The sequence below is a fragment of the Brachycentrus maculatus genome, unplaced genomic scaffold (assembly GCF_059751285.1).
Source record: "Brachycentrus maculatus isolate JH-2025_06_01 unplaced genomic scaffold, ASM5975128v1 h1tg001067l, whole genome shotgun sequence".
NCBI lineage: Eukaryota > Metazoa > Arthropoda > Insecta > Trichoptera > Brachycentridae > Brachycentrus > Brachycentrus maculatus.
In genome coordinates, this window is record NW_028281773.1 from 5720 (window position 1) to 20510 (window position 14791).

General features: G+C 37.4%; 1 protein-coding gene across 1 annotated transcript; it reads right to left on the reverse strand.

Annotated features, from left to right (window-relative positions):
* Positions 1-4670: 4670 nt before the first annotated feature.
* On the reverse strand, positions 4671-14584 carry LOC148299578 (uncharacterized). Its single transcript, XM_088275924.1, is given in 3 exon segments — positions 4671-4840; positions 13891-14158; positions 14336-14584. Coding segments are annotated over 3 exon segments (687 nt in total).
* Between the last annotated feature and the right edge of the window lie 207 nt (positions 14585-14791).

The window sequence follows — 14791 nt, forward strand, 5'->3', positions numbered from 1 at the left end:
GCATTTTGCAGTTTAGCGATAGATTCGTCATTTGCCTGCCTACGTGTAACCATATTGAGGCTTTGCTTATCTTTCTTGCCCATAAAGTAATTATTATTCGAACCTGATATACTATTCGCTGCAATCAGTTAATTACTAATTTATTATTATATTGCCATGATGTTTGGCACCCCATAATAATTTAATCATTGTCATATCTGCGTGTTAGGCAGCGCATAGTATGTGAGGGCAGCATAATGTGTGATTTGTGGATGTGCTGCTAATTATGACAAGAATTCGATTCGAACAAATAATCATGCTCTATTTTGATGATGATAACAATTTAATCGGCGCTATTATTATCTATTAATTTGGACGATTGCAGGGATATATTGAATAGTTGAAATGCAAAATAATCATATTAACAACTTGACCCATATTCTCGAGCAATCTCCTTTTGAGTAACTTTCAAGGGATTTGTTCGATTTCGGCGAGTTGGGGGGCAATATAACTACATTACAACTTATCGATGACCTTGTTGAATAGGATGAGCAAATATGCACATCCTTCGAGTCTGCAGCCCGCAACGAGTATGATAGCATGGTAGAAGCTGAGCTCCTACGAAAATAAACCCCAAAATGCTCATAAAAAGTCGAAAAAACCATCAGAATCAAAGATGGTAATGTCGATTGTGCAATATGCTTTTCAAATGTAAAAAAAAGTACATAATACTCAAAAATTAGATTCCATTATTCTGAATTTACACTGTAAACACACTTTTCACAGAAGATGCATTAAAAAATGGGCGGATAAAACTCAATCGTGTCCACTATGCCGAGCTTTCATTCATCGATTTTGGATTTATTGATCGCCCCTTATTTGAACAAATTCTTTATTTACTATTTTGGTATTTTGTAGCAACTCGAATTCAAATTATTGTGATTATGAGGCTGAAAGTGTGTAATGCATTATTGTGTTTCCTATGTTGCTGTATAAATTGTGAATTATCCGATATTTATAAGAAACAGATGTTGAGCTGCTGAATCGAATGTAGATATCTCGTTTCAAATCATTCCAAAATTTAGAGTTTCAAATTATTATACTTATTTTTTATTTGGGATCCAAAGTATGTTCCTGTCATGCTATACGAGTAGAAAGCACTCGTGTCATCTCTTCTCGCCCCTCCAGCTAGTTATTTCAGCCGATCTTTATATCTGTTAATTTTCATTTCGGCCTGCCAGTTTCTGATGTCAATCTTCAGCTCCTCTAAGTGGATAAACTCTTGAAAGCCCCTGAAAAAATTGTTCATTGCCTCTAAGCTTATCTTTTTCTTGGCTTCTTTATCATGAAAGCTATCATCGTTTCCCCAGGCATTTAAGTCCAATGATAAGCTCGTCAGAGATTTCAGATTTTAATTAATTTCCTATAGCCGAACATTCATGATTTCGAATGTCCTAGTGTCAATGCCTTCCCACGCCCCAAAATGCAACTCCAGCTTGTTTAAACAAGGAGAATGTATTTCTGACAGTTCGCCCAAGAAAAAATCGAATTACTCTAAGCCAAATGACCACTTATTATAAAGTATTTCTTCGTGCTCATTTAAGATAATGGAGGGCAGTCGATTCATGCAATTATTTAAATTCATTTTGAGTTCTTACAGGTTGATACAGGCCTTGAGAAACCCAAATATGTTCGCAAATACTTGTACAGTGAATGCTCTCCATCCCGGAAATTAAAGTGAGACTCTTCTGAGTGTCTCGAGCGATTTCATATTTCTCATTTTGAGAATTTTAAAGAAATTACTAATTTCTTCCAGCATATATTTTTGGTTGAATTTGCCGAACCCATGAACAATAACGTTTAGTTCCACTATGTTTTCGAGTTATAAGATTGGTTTCTGGCACTCCGCATGTTAAACTATATGATGGAGTACCGGCAGCCCGCTTAAGGTCAGTATGATCGGTTTGCGGAGTTTCACATTCAGTTTATACATCATATCGACGGATTTTATTTATATGGGATGGAATAAGGCTTGTTCGATGTAGATAACTGACGCGTTCTCTTTTTTGAAATCCTCGAGACTCGACATCATTATTATATTATGATCTATTGTATTAAATGAACAGACACTTTCATCAATAATTTAACACACAATTTCAAACTTCAATTCAATGCAGATAAAATTGAGTTCATAAGCACAAGCTCAACACACCAAAATCCTCGCCCTTTAAGAAAGAAACGCATAATTGACGGGCCAGTTGCTCAAGTTTAAATAATGGGTCACCAAGAATAACGAAGAGCTCAATTAAAAACAAAATAAGCTCCTCAAAATCACAATAAATTGCGAACAATTACAACAAACTAACAAATTCAAACAGCTAGAATAATTAGCAATGAAATAATAATTGCTTCAGATGCGAGTAAAATCCAATGAACATAATACAAAAATGAACGAAATGCTCTCAGTAAACACACTAATCGATAAATAAATCAACAATATGGATACTAAAATGTAAAGACTAATAAAATAAAAGGATGAAAAACAGAGTAATTTATAGAAAAAGTAAAGGAATTTCGAAGATTGTTGCATGAAAATAAAGTAATACCAATAAAGCAACGAGTAAGTAAAAAAAAGGATATAAGGTGTTCAAAAGAATATTGCTAAAATTGAAAGACTAATTAAACAGTATTAAAAATGATATATCATTTATTCTATTGCATTATTGAATGAAATTTATAGCTTTAATTTATGTTAAATGAGTTTCGTGCCTGATTTACTTCATATACATAATCAATCCGATTTTTCAGATTATAAGCCTGTTATCTATTAGATTTTTGATGCAATAAACTTGTACAAAAGCAGTGCACGTAATTGCAAACAGCTCCGCTCCAGTTAAAAGCAGCATTTATCCATAATGTTTGTGTTCACGTTATAAACTGGAATGCGCTTTGACAGAGGTTTATCTATTTTGGTTTTCGATTTGTTCGATTTCGGATAAGATAGTTTCGCCTTTCTCTGCGGGTAACTTGAAAATATCGTCATTAATTCCATCTTTAAACATCACTTTCGGTGCTTATAAATGAACTTAAACGATGAGGTCCGATGCCAAGTTGGAGCTGAACTTCAGTGTGATGAATTTTTATGATGTAGGGACTGCTATGACTTTCAGAGAGTAAATGCGGCTGAGATGAGTAAAAGGGGAGTATTGGCCAGTTTTATACTATAATGTGACAAACTGGTCCTAAGAAGGCCAAGTTACTGCAACCAATTCGCTATCTTCGAATTGGTAAAGGCCAACACGAATGTAGAACTGACCACTGCCGAGGTTGGTATTCCATTTAAATTCCAGGCTATCTTTACTTGTTAAATAAAAAGAAAAAGTTTAAAATTAAAAATCCATCTCATCTTGTTAAAGCTGGTCCAGCTCCTCAGCAAGCCAAGGATACAGCTCTGCATCCTCGCGGGCTATCAATTACTTTTCTAGTTCAGCTTATTACTTTTCGATTAGGTTCTACATCAAGGGATCGGTATCCCATGATCCTCCGGGCTCGTCTTTGGGGAACTAGGCAGTGCAGTAGATTTATGATAGTTGAGTAATGAGTATTATTATCAAGAGAGAATACGTTTTCATGAAAGATTCGATGCTGATCACAACAATGGGAATATTAGATCAAATTACATTATTTTATTTGCACTGTCAAAATGAACGGACCTAATATAAACTCATGCCATCTTATTTATGCCAAAGTAAATAGGATGAATAAGCAAAGCTCACTACATTGGACATTTCTGAGAGGAACGATGAAAAGTAGAGAGAACATTTTATATTTGTTATTATTTTTTTAATATAATTTTATATGAAATGTTTTAAGGATAATGAAAGAAAGATTAGAATAAAGGAATTTATGGATATACTGATTTGATTCATTGAAGACTGAAATCATTGAAATAAGAATCTTTTAATGCTTATGCGGCTGTGATTCTTTTGTTTGGGTTCAGAGTCAGCATTTTCTGTGTTATCATATGAGATACTTTCAGCAGATTCAGGCCTTTGTCGCTCAGTCTGCCCTCCCCGATTTCCAGCTTCAGGTCGGTTGGCGAGTACTGCCCCAGTTCAAAGTTTACCTTTTTGCTTTATTTCAATTGCTTGAAAAGGTCTGTCCATCCCGGCCACTCCTCCTCAGTCGGGGTTCCCATCTTCCTAAAAATGCTCTTCAGCTGATCAAACTCCCCCGACGAAGGGAACATCAGATGTTTGGTTAACATTTAGGCGAAGATGCATCCGATGGACCACACGTCGATCTTATTCGTATAAAGCGAGTTGCCCAGCAGTATTTATGGCGCCCTGTAAGCCTGCGTTACCACAGACAACGTGTAGGGCCGCGAAGGATAAGTAATCTTACGGGCCAAGCCGAAGTCGGTGATTCTCACGTTATCTGCGTTATGCGAAACGTACCGTCTTCATCGAGGAGGATGTTCTCCGGCTTTAAGTCCCTGTGCAAGATTCGCCTTTTGTGACAGTAGGCCGTAGCGGACAACAGTTGGTAGAGATAACGCTTGACTGTGCCCTCCGCCATCTGTTACTCTCCGAGCTCTTTGAACACACTCCTCAGATCCTTCTTCATTAGGTCGAGCACAATGTAAAGGTCAGTGTCCATGATGTACCCTCGGAATCTACGTGGCGGTGAATTTACCTGACAATGTTTTCGTTGGATATCTCTCTGAGGATGGAGATTTCGCGCACAGAGCTGCCCTGAAGTCCGGGCCCTTCTTCGCCGTGGTTTTTGATTCTTTTAAGTGCGACCTTGATTTCATTGCACTTATCATAGGCCTCGAAGACCTCTCCGTATCTACCGCTGCCTACATCACAATAGTTTTACCTATGGGGTTGAGAATGTCGTAGTCCTTCAACAATTTCTCATGTGAGACAGAGTGCATTGTGACAATAATATAAAGCTTAAATAATATTCTTGCAAAAGCATATAAAGTTCAAGTTTTTGCTTGGCCATGAGACTCACCATGAAGTTGTTCATCGATAAACAGTGATGAAACTCCGATTACTCCCATAATTAGGCTCAATTGCTTATAATAATGAATTGACTATTATTCAAATTGTCGAGCGCAATCTCGAAGATATACAACCGACATATATATCAATATAGATATATAGAGATATATAGGAGAGCATGGTGTATGTAGAGAATTGTATAGTCGCATAGAACAATATAAAAGAGAAGTTCTTCTTCAAAGAAGTAAAGTAGATGAGCAATTATATTCAAACAAACAGTGTTTATATAGATCATTACTTGCCCCCAAATCCGAAATAAGATTTCAGTTTGCTCACTGACTTTGTTCTATTGCCCTTGCTTGCAGAATCATTGCGCTACTTCTCATCATCTTTATGCTGTGAAGAGCGTCGATCATTTCGGTCATTAACTTTACTGCACGCTTGCTCGAGCTCTTTCGTCAGATTTTCAATAGTCTTAATGTACTTATTGTTCTATTTTTGTCGCTATTATTGGAGGGTGATGGTCTGCGACTCTAACTGTTTGATGGAGGCTTTCAATTGGTTAATTTAGTTTGTTGTTAGTTATTGGGAAGAGGGAGAGTTTTTGTGAGAGAGATTGGATTATGTAATTGATTCGATTTCACGCTTAAGCCGTGTGCTGAGACTGATGAGCTATTGATTCGTTTGGGTGAGCTCGGCGATGGTCTCTAATAGCCTCTAATTGGATTGTATGAGTTTATTGATAGTGTGCCCATTCTCTGATAGATTGTTTGTCAGATTCTACAGCTCTTTGCGAAGCTCTTTATTCAACATGTCCTTATTGGCTAGAGTGACTTGCAGTTGCCTCAAATTCTACTCATACTCTTAGTATTTTTATTATTCGGCTGTCTATTGTATCGTCGTTGTCGCTGTTACTGTGGTTTGGGACTGCATATTCCCAATTTGTTGAAGTAGTCGCTCGTTAATCAGCAAGCTTTTCTCCAGTTTATGGGAAACTAATTCAGAATGGCTTTGAAGCTATTTGCATTATTTGTCTGCTTAATAGTATTTATGTTCATATTGTTTGTATTTAGTCAGTTATGCGGTCAGTTATTGGCATATATTTTAGTTGCTTTAGCTGTTCCTATTTATAGTAGCCACGCTTTCTGCTATATGAGTATTCTCCTGTCGTAAATGAGTATTCTCCTGTCGTAAATGAGTATTCTCCTGTTGTAAATGAGTGATCTCCTATTGTAAATGAGTGATCTCCTGTTGTAAATGAGTGCTGGCCTTATTAAGCCGAGTGATCTCTTGATCGTGGAGCAACGCATTCGACTTATATTAACTAAATGATCGCATAATGCTCTCGCACTCTGCCTTCAGATGGACTTTCTCGTTGATGATCTCCGCATTCTCTTATTTGCTTGTTTGTAGCCGATGCTCATACTACTCGATTTGTTCTTATTTGCTATTGACCTACTCGATCAGCATCTTCAGTTCTTCTGAAACTTGTGCTAAGATTCCCTCTTGCTATTTATACGATACCCTGAGTTTACTTAGCTACTCGTTCACTTACACCAGCTGCCTCTTATGCAATAATATAGTCTTTTATTTTTAATTACAATATCTTTCACTCTGTTGGATTGTATTGTTCATGTTGGCTTATTGTTATTGCAATTGTTATTGCAATTGTTATTGCAATTGTTATTGCAATTGATTTTTATACTATTACTTCACTTTTTCTAGAGATAGCTTATGATCTGAGTTCAAGATGCTGATCTTCTTGTTGAGGAGTTAGTTTTATTTGCGAGTTTGGTTTAGGGAGTGCTCGAGTTATTTTATTGAATTTGTGTATTGCTCGATTTTGTCGGTCAGCGACTCTTCGTATTATTGGTATTGCTGTTGGGTTGCGATTGCGTTTGCTTTATGGGTTTATTGAAGTATCTGATTTTGTTCAAGGCTTTACGTTAGTTTTGTTTCGGATTGCTGCAAGGACTTATTCCACAATTAGAGGGTCTCTTATAATAAGAGTAATTGATTCTGTGCTCTGAAGAGAGCTTATTCGGTTTGTTTTTGGCTGTTTTATGCGGTATGAATAGATTACTGATGCATTTTGTTTTGTTCTGATAATTATTTATTTAGTTGTTATAGCATTTTATACTTTTCTGTGAAAGCAAAGCTTTATTTTTGTTGGTGTGATTGTAGTAGGCCATGCTGTTGCTCTAATGCATGATACTTTTATTGCAGCTGTTGATGCGCCTCGAGTGATGAGCTAGAAAGCTACCGTAACTGCTGCAACTAATTCTACAATCCATGCATTTCTTAATTATTTCTACTTTTCAATTGTATGTCCCTGATTTCTATAATCTCCTTGTCCTTGCATTATAAATCGGCCGTCACTCTCTTGAGCATTTCATACAAGCTCTCCTTTTCCTACGATTACTCTTCATATTTCCTTCTCTCCTCTTTATGAATTTACTCATGTTCGTTGATGAGCCGATTCAATTATCTGTTCTTATCCCATAGTTTGTTGATTTCGTTGTCCTTTTTGGCAAGATCGTTGGTTAAAAGAGTGATTTTTGATTCAAAATTTTATATGAAATCGATGCTGAAATTCGGGTTATGGCCATTGTTGAAGGAATGTTGGAGACTTGAGTTAAGAATTTATGTGTCTGCTGCTTTGTAGGGTTCTTAGTGGGCAATCTTCGGGTTACTGTTATTGCTATTACCGCTTAGTCTTTGCCTGAGTTATTATATCTACTTCTATCCTAACTACAATTTCTCTAACAACTTAACTTGCGCTTGACTTGTCTTCTCAAATTATTTGCGTAGATTATGAAAGCAACTCTCCAATTATGTGACAGCCTTGGCTGGGTCCCCCATATGCTCACTGAATATTCTGAAATACAGTTCTGCCAGATGACTATCATCATTGATGCATGTCTTAAATGATTATGTACTGCTGACTGGATTGCGAGGGGATCTGTTCTGTTACAGTTTTTATTTCTACTTCTTAGCTTTGAGTTTCTCAAGTAAACGATGCGCTTGTTTTGTTTTATGGTCGAGCTATTGGGCGAGCTTGCTGCTGCTATTGGAACTAGAGGTTGGTTGGCTCATTGATGTACCTTTGTGGATATGCTCGATAAATATAATATGTAATTCAGGAAAGCTCATATACTTAGGGATACGGAATGCAGTCGCCAGGATTGCAGTGTCCATTATTCATATAGACAGTGATATATCATTTGCCTTTTGCTTTCATGAAACTCTCCAAATGCTTCAAATACTGTGATTCCAAGAATAACCCTTCCTTTGTGAAGTATTACAAATACTTAAACGATTTGCTCTTTTTGACGGCTTTGGTCTCTGAATCGATTTCCTCCAATATGTACTATAGTTTCTCGTCAGTGAGCTTCATGAGATAGATGTTCTTGTATCCGTCCACAACATACTCTCCGATCTATTGTGATGAGTAGAGGTACTTTGTTGCCGGCTGCACTTCCAACATCACCGAAGTAGCCATAAATATAGCTGGCGATGTAATAGAAGATAACTGAGAAGAGGATGTAGTTGTAGCTGTTGGGCCAGCTCCAGGGTCCCCAATGCGAGAGATATGCGTTAATTGCCATGAGGACTCCAAGGATGCTCTTTATATAGAACTTCCTATGGACCGAGGAATACTTTTAGGACAAGCAGTCGTCTGTGGACTCCGTGAACACCGACAGGATTTACCACTAATCAAAGCGATTGCTTATCTTCTTCGGCTTGTTTGCCAGGGACTTCATATTTTTATGTTATTATTATTCAGATATATACATTCATTCGTGGTGATCGCAGAGCAGTGTAATCTATTGTTCATATATGTTCATATATACTAATGTATTGTTGGTATATACTCATCTATTGTCCATACATTGTAAATCATGGGTATTATCATACTTTGATTGGCTATTATGGATATATTAATTACCGAGCAGTGCATTTATATAATTAGTATCTCTTCCTCCCAAAAAATAGTCAAATCGCACCTGCCATAATACACAAATAAATCAGTCGCTGAGGTCGTGCCGACACATCGGACAAGCCTTAGATCTCTTGAGCCATTGCTTTAAGCAGCATCGATGGAAAATATGCCCACATTCCAATTTCTTTATTATTTGCTGTTCCTCAAAGCCTTCGATGCAGATGGCACAAGTTTTTGAGCTCTTCTTCATGATCATCGTTTGAATCTTGGCTTGCAGGGGCTTCTCGAAATGGAGGGCAATGACTTAAACTTGTGACATCTGTTCTGCTCGGCTATTATGTTGTCTTTTATTATTATATCAAAGAAATATGACAGCAACACTAATAGATTGTTGGTCTGACTGTTTCTGGTGTCTCTGCTACCAGATTCACTATCCAATACATTCATACCTGCATTATCAAATGCTCATATTCACAAGTGCATATACATACACATTTCATATGGTTGAACTGACATATATATATATATTGTGATATTAATACACTCTGCTATGACTGAGATGAGTAATTTTATCGATTTGAAGATATTCCTCAAAGCTACTTATCCTTTTATTAATAGTTTATTTCCTCATATTCTCCTTATCGCAATGTTGCATCTATCTGATATGATGCTACAATGTAAAATGATGTACACAAGCTATAAATGATGCGGTCAATTGATACAATCTATCTGATGACAGTTACAATTCATTGATGATAGAATCATGAATTTTTCGCATAAATCAAGCTCCAACCTTCAGATGGTTACTCTTTGCGATATTTTGGGCGTTGACAATCAAACAGGCCATCATCAGTCCCATGAACACCAGTATATAGATGGGTGTCACTGTTACAAATATATAAAAATATCTGATATTGCCCTTGCCTATGCATTTTGACGTCCATGGGCAATGATGGTCATATTCTTCAACGCACACATCACACTATTTACAATGATAGGTCTTCCTTCGATACTCTGCTCCACACTTATGGCACACTTTATATTTGTTAGCCTCAGTGATATGTTTGATGGGGTTATTTTATCTCAATGCGACGCAGGGGTTGGAAAGTGCGACAGCCAAGTAGGATCCTATTTGTAGAGAAGTCAGGAGATAAGTGATAAACACTATGACCTCGTTTTATATGACATTGGACACAGTTTTACAGAGGAGTATGGCGAGTAATAAGAAGAATGTAAAACCTCCCAAGAAACATAGGTCTATGCTATGATGGTAATGTACAATCCGGGCCTAAACTCAGCAAGAATCCACCCTTCGAGAAGAGTACCAGCATCCGGCCATATTTCGGGCGATTCCGATCGATTTATATTACTATATCTTCGGTGGAGACTATTCTGTGTGGTATCGGTGTCGGCAATGATAAGGAGTTGTTGGTAAGTTCGACCGGCGTCAGTTCGGACTCATCGAAGTGCTCGGTTGTCATTGGCTAATATTACATTTATTTATGCATTATGTATATTTAAATAGTTATTGGGAGTTCATTGCTATCCGAATCATCAGGAGTGTTCGTGCAAACATGGATATATACTCCCATAGAGGCATATAATATGGATGAGTATAGGACTAAGATGTGAGTTCATCATTGCGTTGTTGCTGATGGCTAGTGGTTACTCATTTATTGAGAATATTCTTATGAAAGCCTTCATAGGTAATCTCTCCAGTTTTGGTGACCTCCAGCATTCCCAAAATGTCTTTCTCATTCAGTTCGATCCCGATATCATCGAATCCTTGGCTGATATCATCCCGGTTTATCAGTCCGTTCCCATTGAAATCGAACAGCTTGAACAATTCCTCGATTTAATAGTCAATGTCTTTATCATGGATCACGCTTGAAATAACTACAAAAATACATCGAGATAATTGACAGGAACTATGCGAGTTTGATGGCTGACGGGTTGGTATTGCCGGTGTCGACCAGCATATCTGATAGCTGCTATTTTTCAAATGGAATGTGCATGGACTAGAGGATTAGGCTTAGCTACGGCAGGGAAATATGGCCCCGGCTGTAGTAATCATAATGGACGAAAAGGGCAGTATATTGGCTTATTTTCTCATTGTTAATGTGGTGTGCGCTGAGGGGCATGCTTCTATATTCACAATACAATACAATAATAATATCATAAAAATAGCAATGTATTCTAATTATGAAATTAAAGCAGACATAAGACTAATTGTGTTATCGCATACACATAACATATACACACACATTTATATGTATATTTTAATCTTTCAATAGTAACATAACAATGAGCCGACTAACATTACAATCCCTGCCCCGACATTCCATTCAGCTTCTCACCCATCTATATACCTTAAGATACTCCGAACTGTTAACCTTCCTCTTATAGCATCTAAATGGCGATCATAGTAACAGCATCCTGAAAAATCAACAAGCCATTATCAAACGATAACTATTCGACCTTGCAATGTTCCATGATAGCAAATAACTTTAGTAACCCGTTTTCATTTATCGTAGCTTGCTTTCCACTGCCTTATCCCAACAGAATTAAAGTAATGCTGCCAATGCCAATACCATGCACAAACTTGAATAGAAAGCGTATTTGAAGACGATGCATGGATCTGTGTGCCCTGTATGGTATGAAACTAAACTATCAGAAGTATCGGATTATGTCTAATTTAGTATTATGATGTGATGGGGGCCATGCTCCAGAACAACACGAGCAAGGATGCTGAACAAAGTAGTGGGGATAACATGATGTAGGGCTATCATGGTAGCTCTGGGTTTTAATTGTCCCTGATTAATAATTTTAAAGTGAAGCCATCTACAATACTGCTCAACAACTTCATTGGTTCCACTGACTTACACCTGAAGCGCAACATTAAGAATACCTATGTTAACATGTAAATGCACTACTTATGTATTGTGTAGGTTGCATTACTGGCTGAGTCCACATTCAAATGATATTTTGAGTACTACCCTCAATGCGAGCATCAATTTGAGTACCAACAAGAATAATAAATAATCACAGCATGGTAATATGATAACTAGAATTAGTGTGGAGATTACTGCCTCCGGAATTGTTCACTCTGGGTGATCAGCCAATGGTCGCCACTATTATCGCCAATAATGATACATTCCTCAAGAAACTGCCGATAGGTAACAGCATAATAATAATAGGCCGAGGACATTAGTATAAGCACAATGTTAAATCAATACTATCGCATTTATCCGATATTGAAAGATCGATGGCATGGCTCTCCAGATTCACTTTGGGGAAGGACAGAAATTCCAGAAATATAATACTATAGGCACTAGGCAACATAAACAAATATGTTATTGAACTCAGCCAGATTAAAGGAACATCTACTTCAAATACCGATATGATCGAAATGGTTTATCGAGGGCTACTGATAGCCAGTAATTGTATCTATCTCATCGTCAAGAAACTCTCAAACCTAACATGCTATTCGTCTGTACTGAACAACAGCAACGGCATTCACAGTGCTCACAACAACGATAACAACCATCGATCAAAATAGCACCAAACTATTAGACAAACCCTTAACTTAATCTTTCGTACATTTCCATAATACCACACATCATCGAATTAACAAAACTAGTAAGTATTGAACACCCTCTCGAAGCTAATAACAAACAGCTTGAACAAATAGTCGCAATTATATCATAACAGACATCGAAGTTTATAGGATATAGTCACCAAACAGAGTTCAAACACTATTACTGTCTCCAATAATAGCAACTTGTTTCGCTCTTATAATAAGAATATATACACAAAGCTGATCAGACTCAACATCCTCTATGCCATATTTGCCTAAAATGCCCATGATTAAATGTATGCAAGTGTATGTAAGTTTTTCCAGATGCCGAACATTTGCAAACACATTATAAACAATATAAGGATGGGGGATATTGCTGCCGAATGCATGTACATAACAATGCTGACATTGCAGTTAAATACAGAACAAATCATCCCATTTAACAGCACTCTCTGGCATGCACTATCTTCAAACAAAAACAAATACAATTCAACAATAAAATCAGTAATATCGAAACACGAAAGTATCGAGAAATAGCACATGCAAGATCGGCTGACGGTTTTCGAGATGGGTCTGTTGGATGTTAATGCCAATAATACGAATTTTGTCAATAATGCCAATAAGCGAGCTAATGTGAACAAGCGAGCCAGTCTCAATGTCAATAAGGCATTCAGGAAGAAGAATTCTCAACTCAAAGTCAGTCAATAATAGGAATAAATAATACTGTCGTTGCTGAATGACCAGCAGTTTGTCAGCCAGCGTATCCTCGCAAATGAGCTGAAGTAGAGCATAGGCAATGTTTTGGATAGTGAAGATTTAAGGGTGAGAGTTGTTTAGGAACGGGAATACCCACTATTCTGCGATTACACATTAAGAAGCGACATTAGCCATCAAAACAACAAGCTCAGCCATTCAGAGAATAATAATACAGCAACTAACATGATAGACAAAACCGATAATCAAAGTGCACATTCACGTGAAAGAGTGTCATAAATATGGATTGAAGATGCTTACAGTTACAAAAACAGAATTGTTAGTTCCAAATATTGGAGTTATTTTGACATACTTAACAATGACTCTAATAATCTAACAAACTGCCCTGCTTTTAATTGTGATTCCATTGCAAATTAGTCTGAAAGCTGCGTATTGCCATTAAATAATCTGCGATAATGCTTTGAGAGAATAAACAAGTCTATTAAATGGCACACTTTATGATATTGTTCGTTAAATTCAGCAAATACATCAGAAAAATACATAGTCATGAGCATACAATACACAATATAGGCATCATGCACAGGAAGCACAATGGATATATTATCAATCTTTGGCATCGGTGATTCCTCCTTCTGATATTTCGAATGTGGCCTAGTTTTATGCCAAACAAGGGGAATCGAATATCTTGCAGATCCTTTGCTAGCCTTTACCCTTTCTGAAATAAAGCCTCGTGGTGCTCGCATGAGCTAAAACATGCCCTCCGATGGGTTTTTTGGGATCAACATGAGCCATTGTGTTTCCAGGATCAGCCATCACCTGGTTGGTCATATAAACAGCCACGTTGAACTGTTCAGCCAACTTCATGATCTTATTGAGGACTTTGCCTAAAGTTTGTTGCCGCTATGATAGTTAGCCTCGCCCGGTGTAATCGTTTCGAAAGCATGCCATGATTGAGTCGATGATCAACAGGGAGTGCGGGCTTTACATCATCATCGCAGCAGCTACATTTAGCAAGCAGCATAGATGCTCAACAGTATGCCCTCTTGCGTACTTTATATTCTCTAAAGTTTCCTACCCATCTAAGCCGTATCGCTAAGCTATTTTATGTATTCGTTCAGGCCTGAATGTCCCTTCCGTGTCGATGAAGATGACCTTTCCGTTTCCTCCGCCTTTTTCCTTCGGCAATTGAGTTGTGACGCACAAAGTATGTGCCAATTGTGTTTTACCTGTCCGAAATTAGCCAAATGCTTCAGTAATAGCCATTGTTTAGATCCCTCCCCCGAGCAATTAATCAAGGACTGAAGAACCGGTTGTAATCCTGATTACATTCTTCCTCTTCTGAGCAAGTTCATTCCCAGTCATAAACCCATGGTTTTCCAGTTTCTTGGCTGCTTCGAGGATCTTTTAGATTTTGCCCTAATTGATGCCCTTGATATTCGTGAGCTACTTCTTGGTCGCCATGACAATGGAAGCAACTGTGCACATTCCCGCATTTTTTAGTTTCGCAATATCCGCAGCATTGATCCCGAAGTCTTGCAGCTTTTCAATTTAATTAAAGTTTGTTTGCTC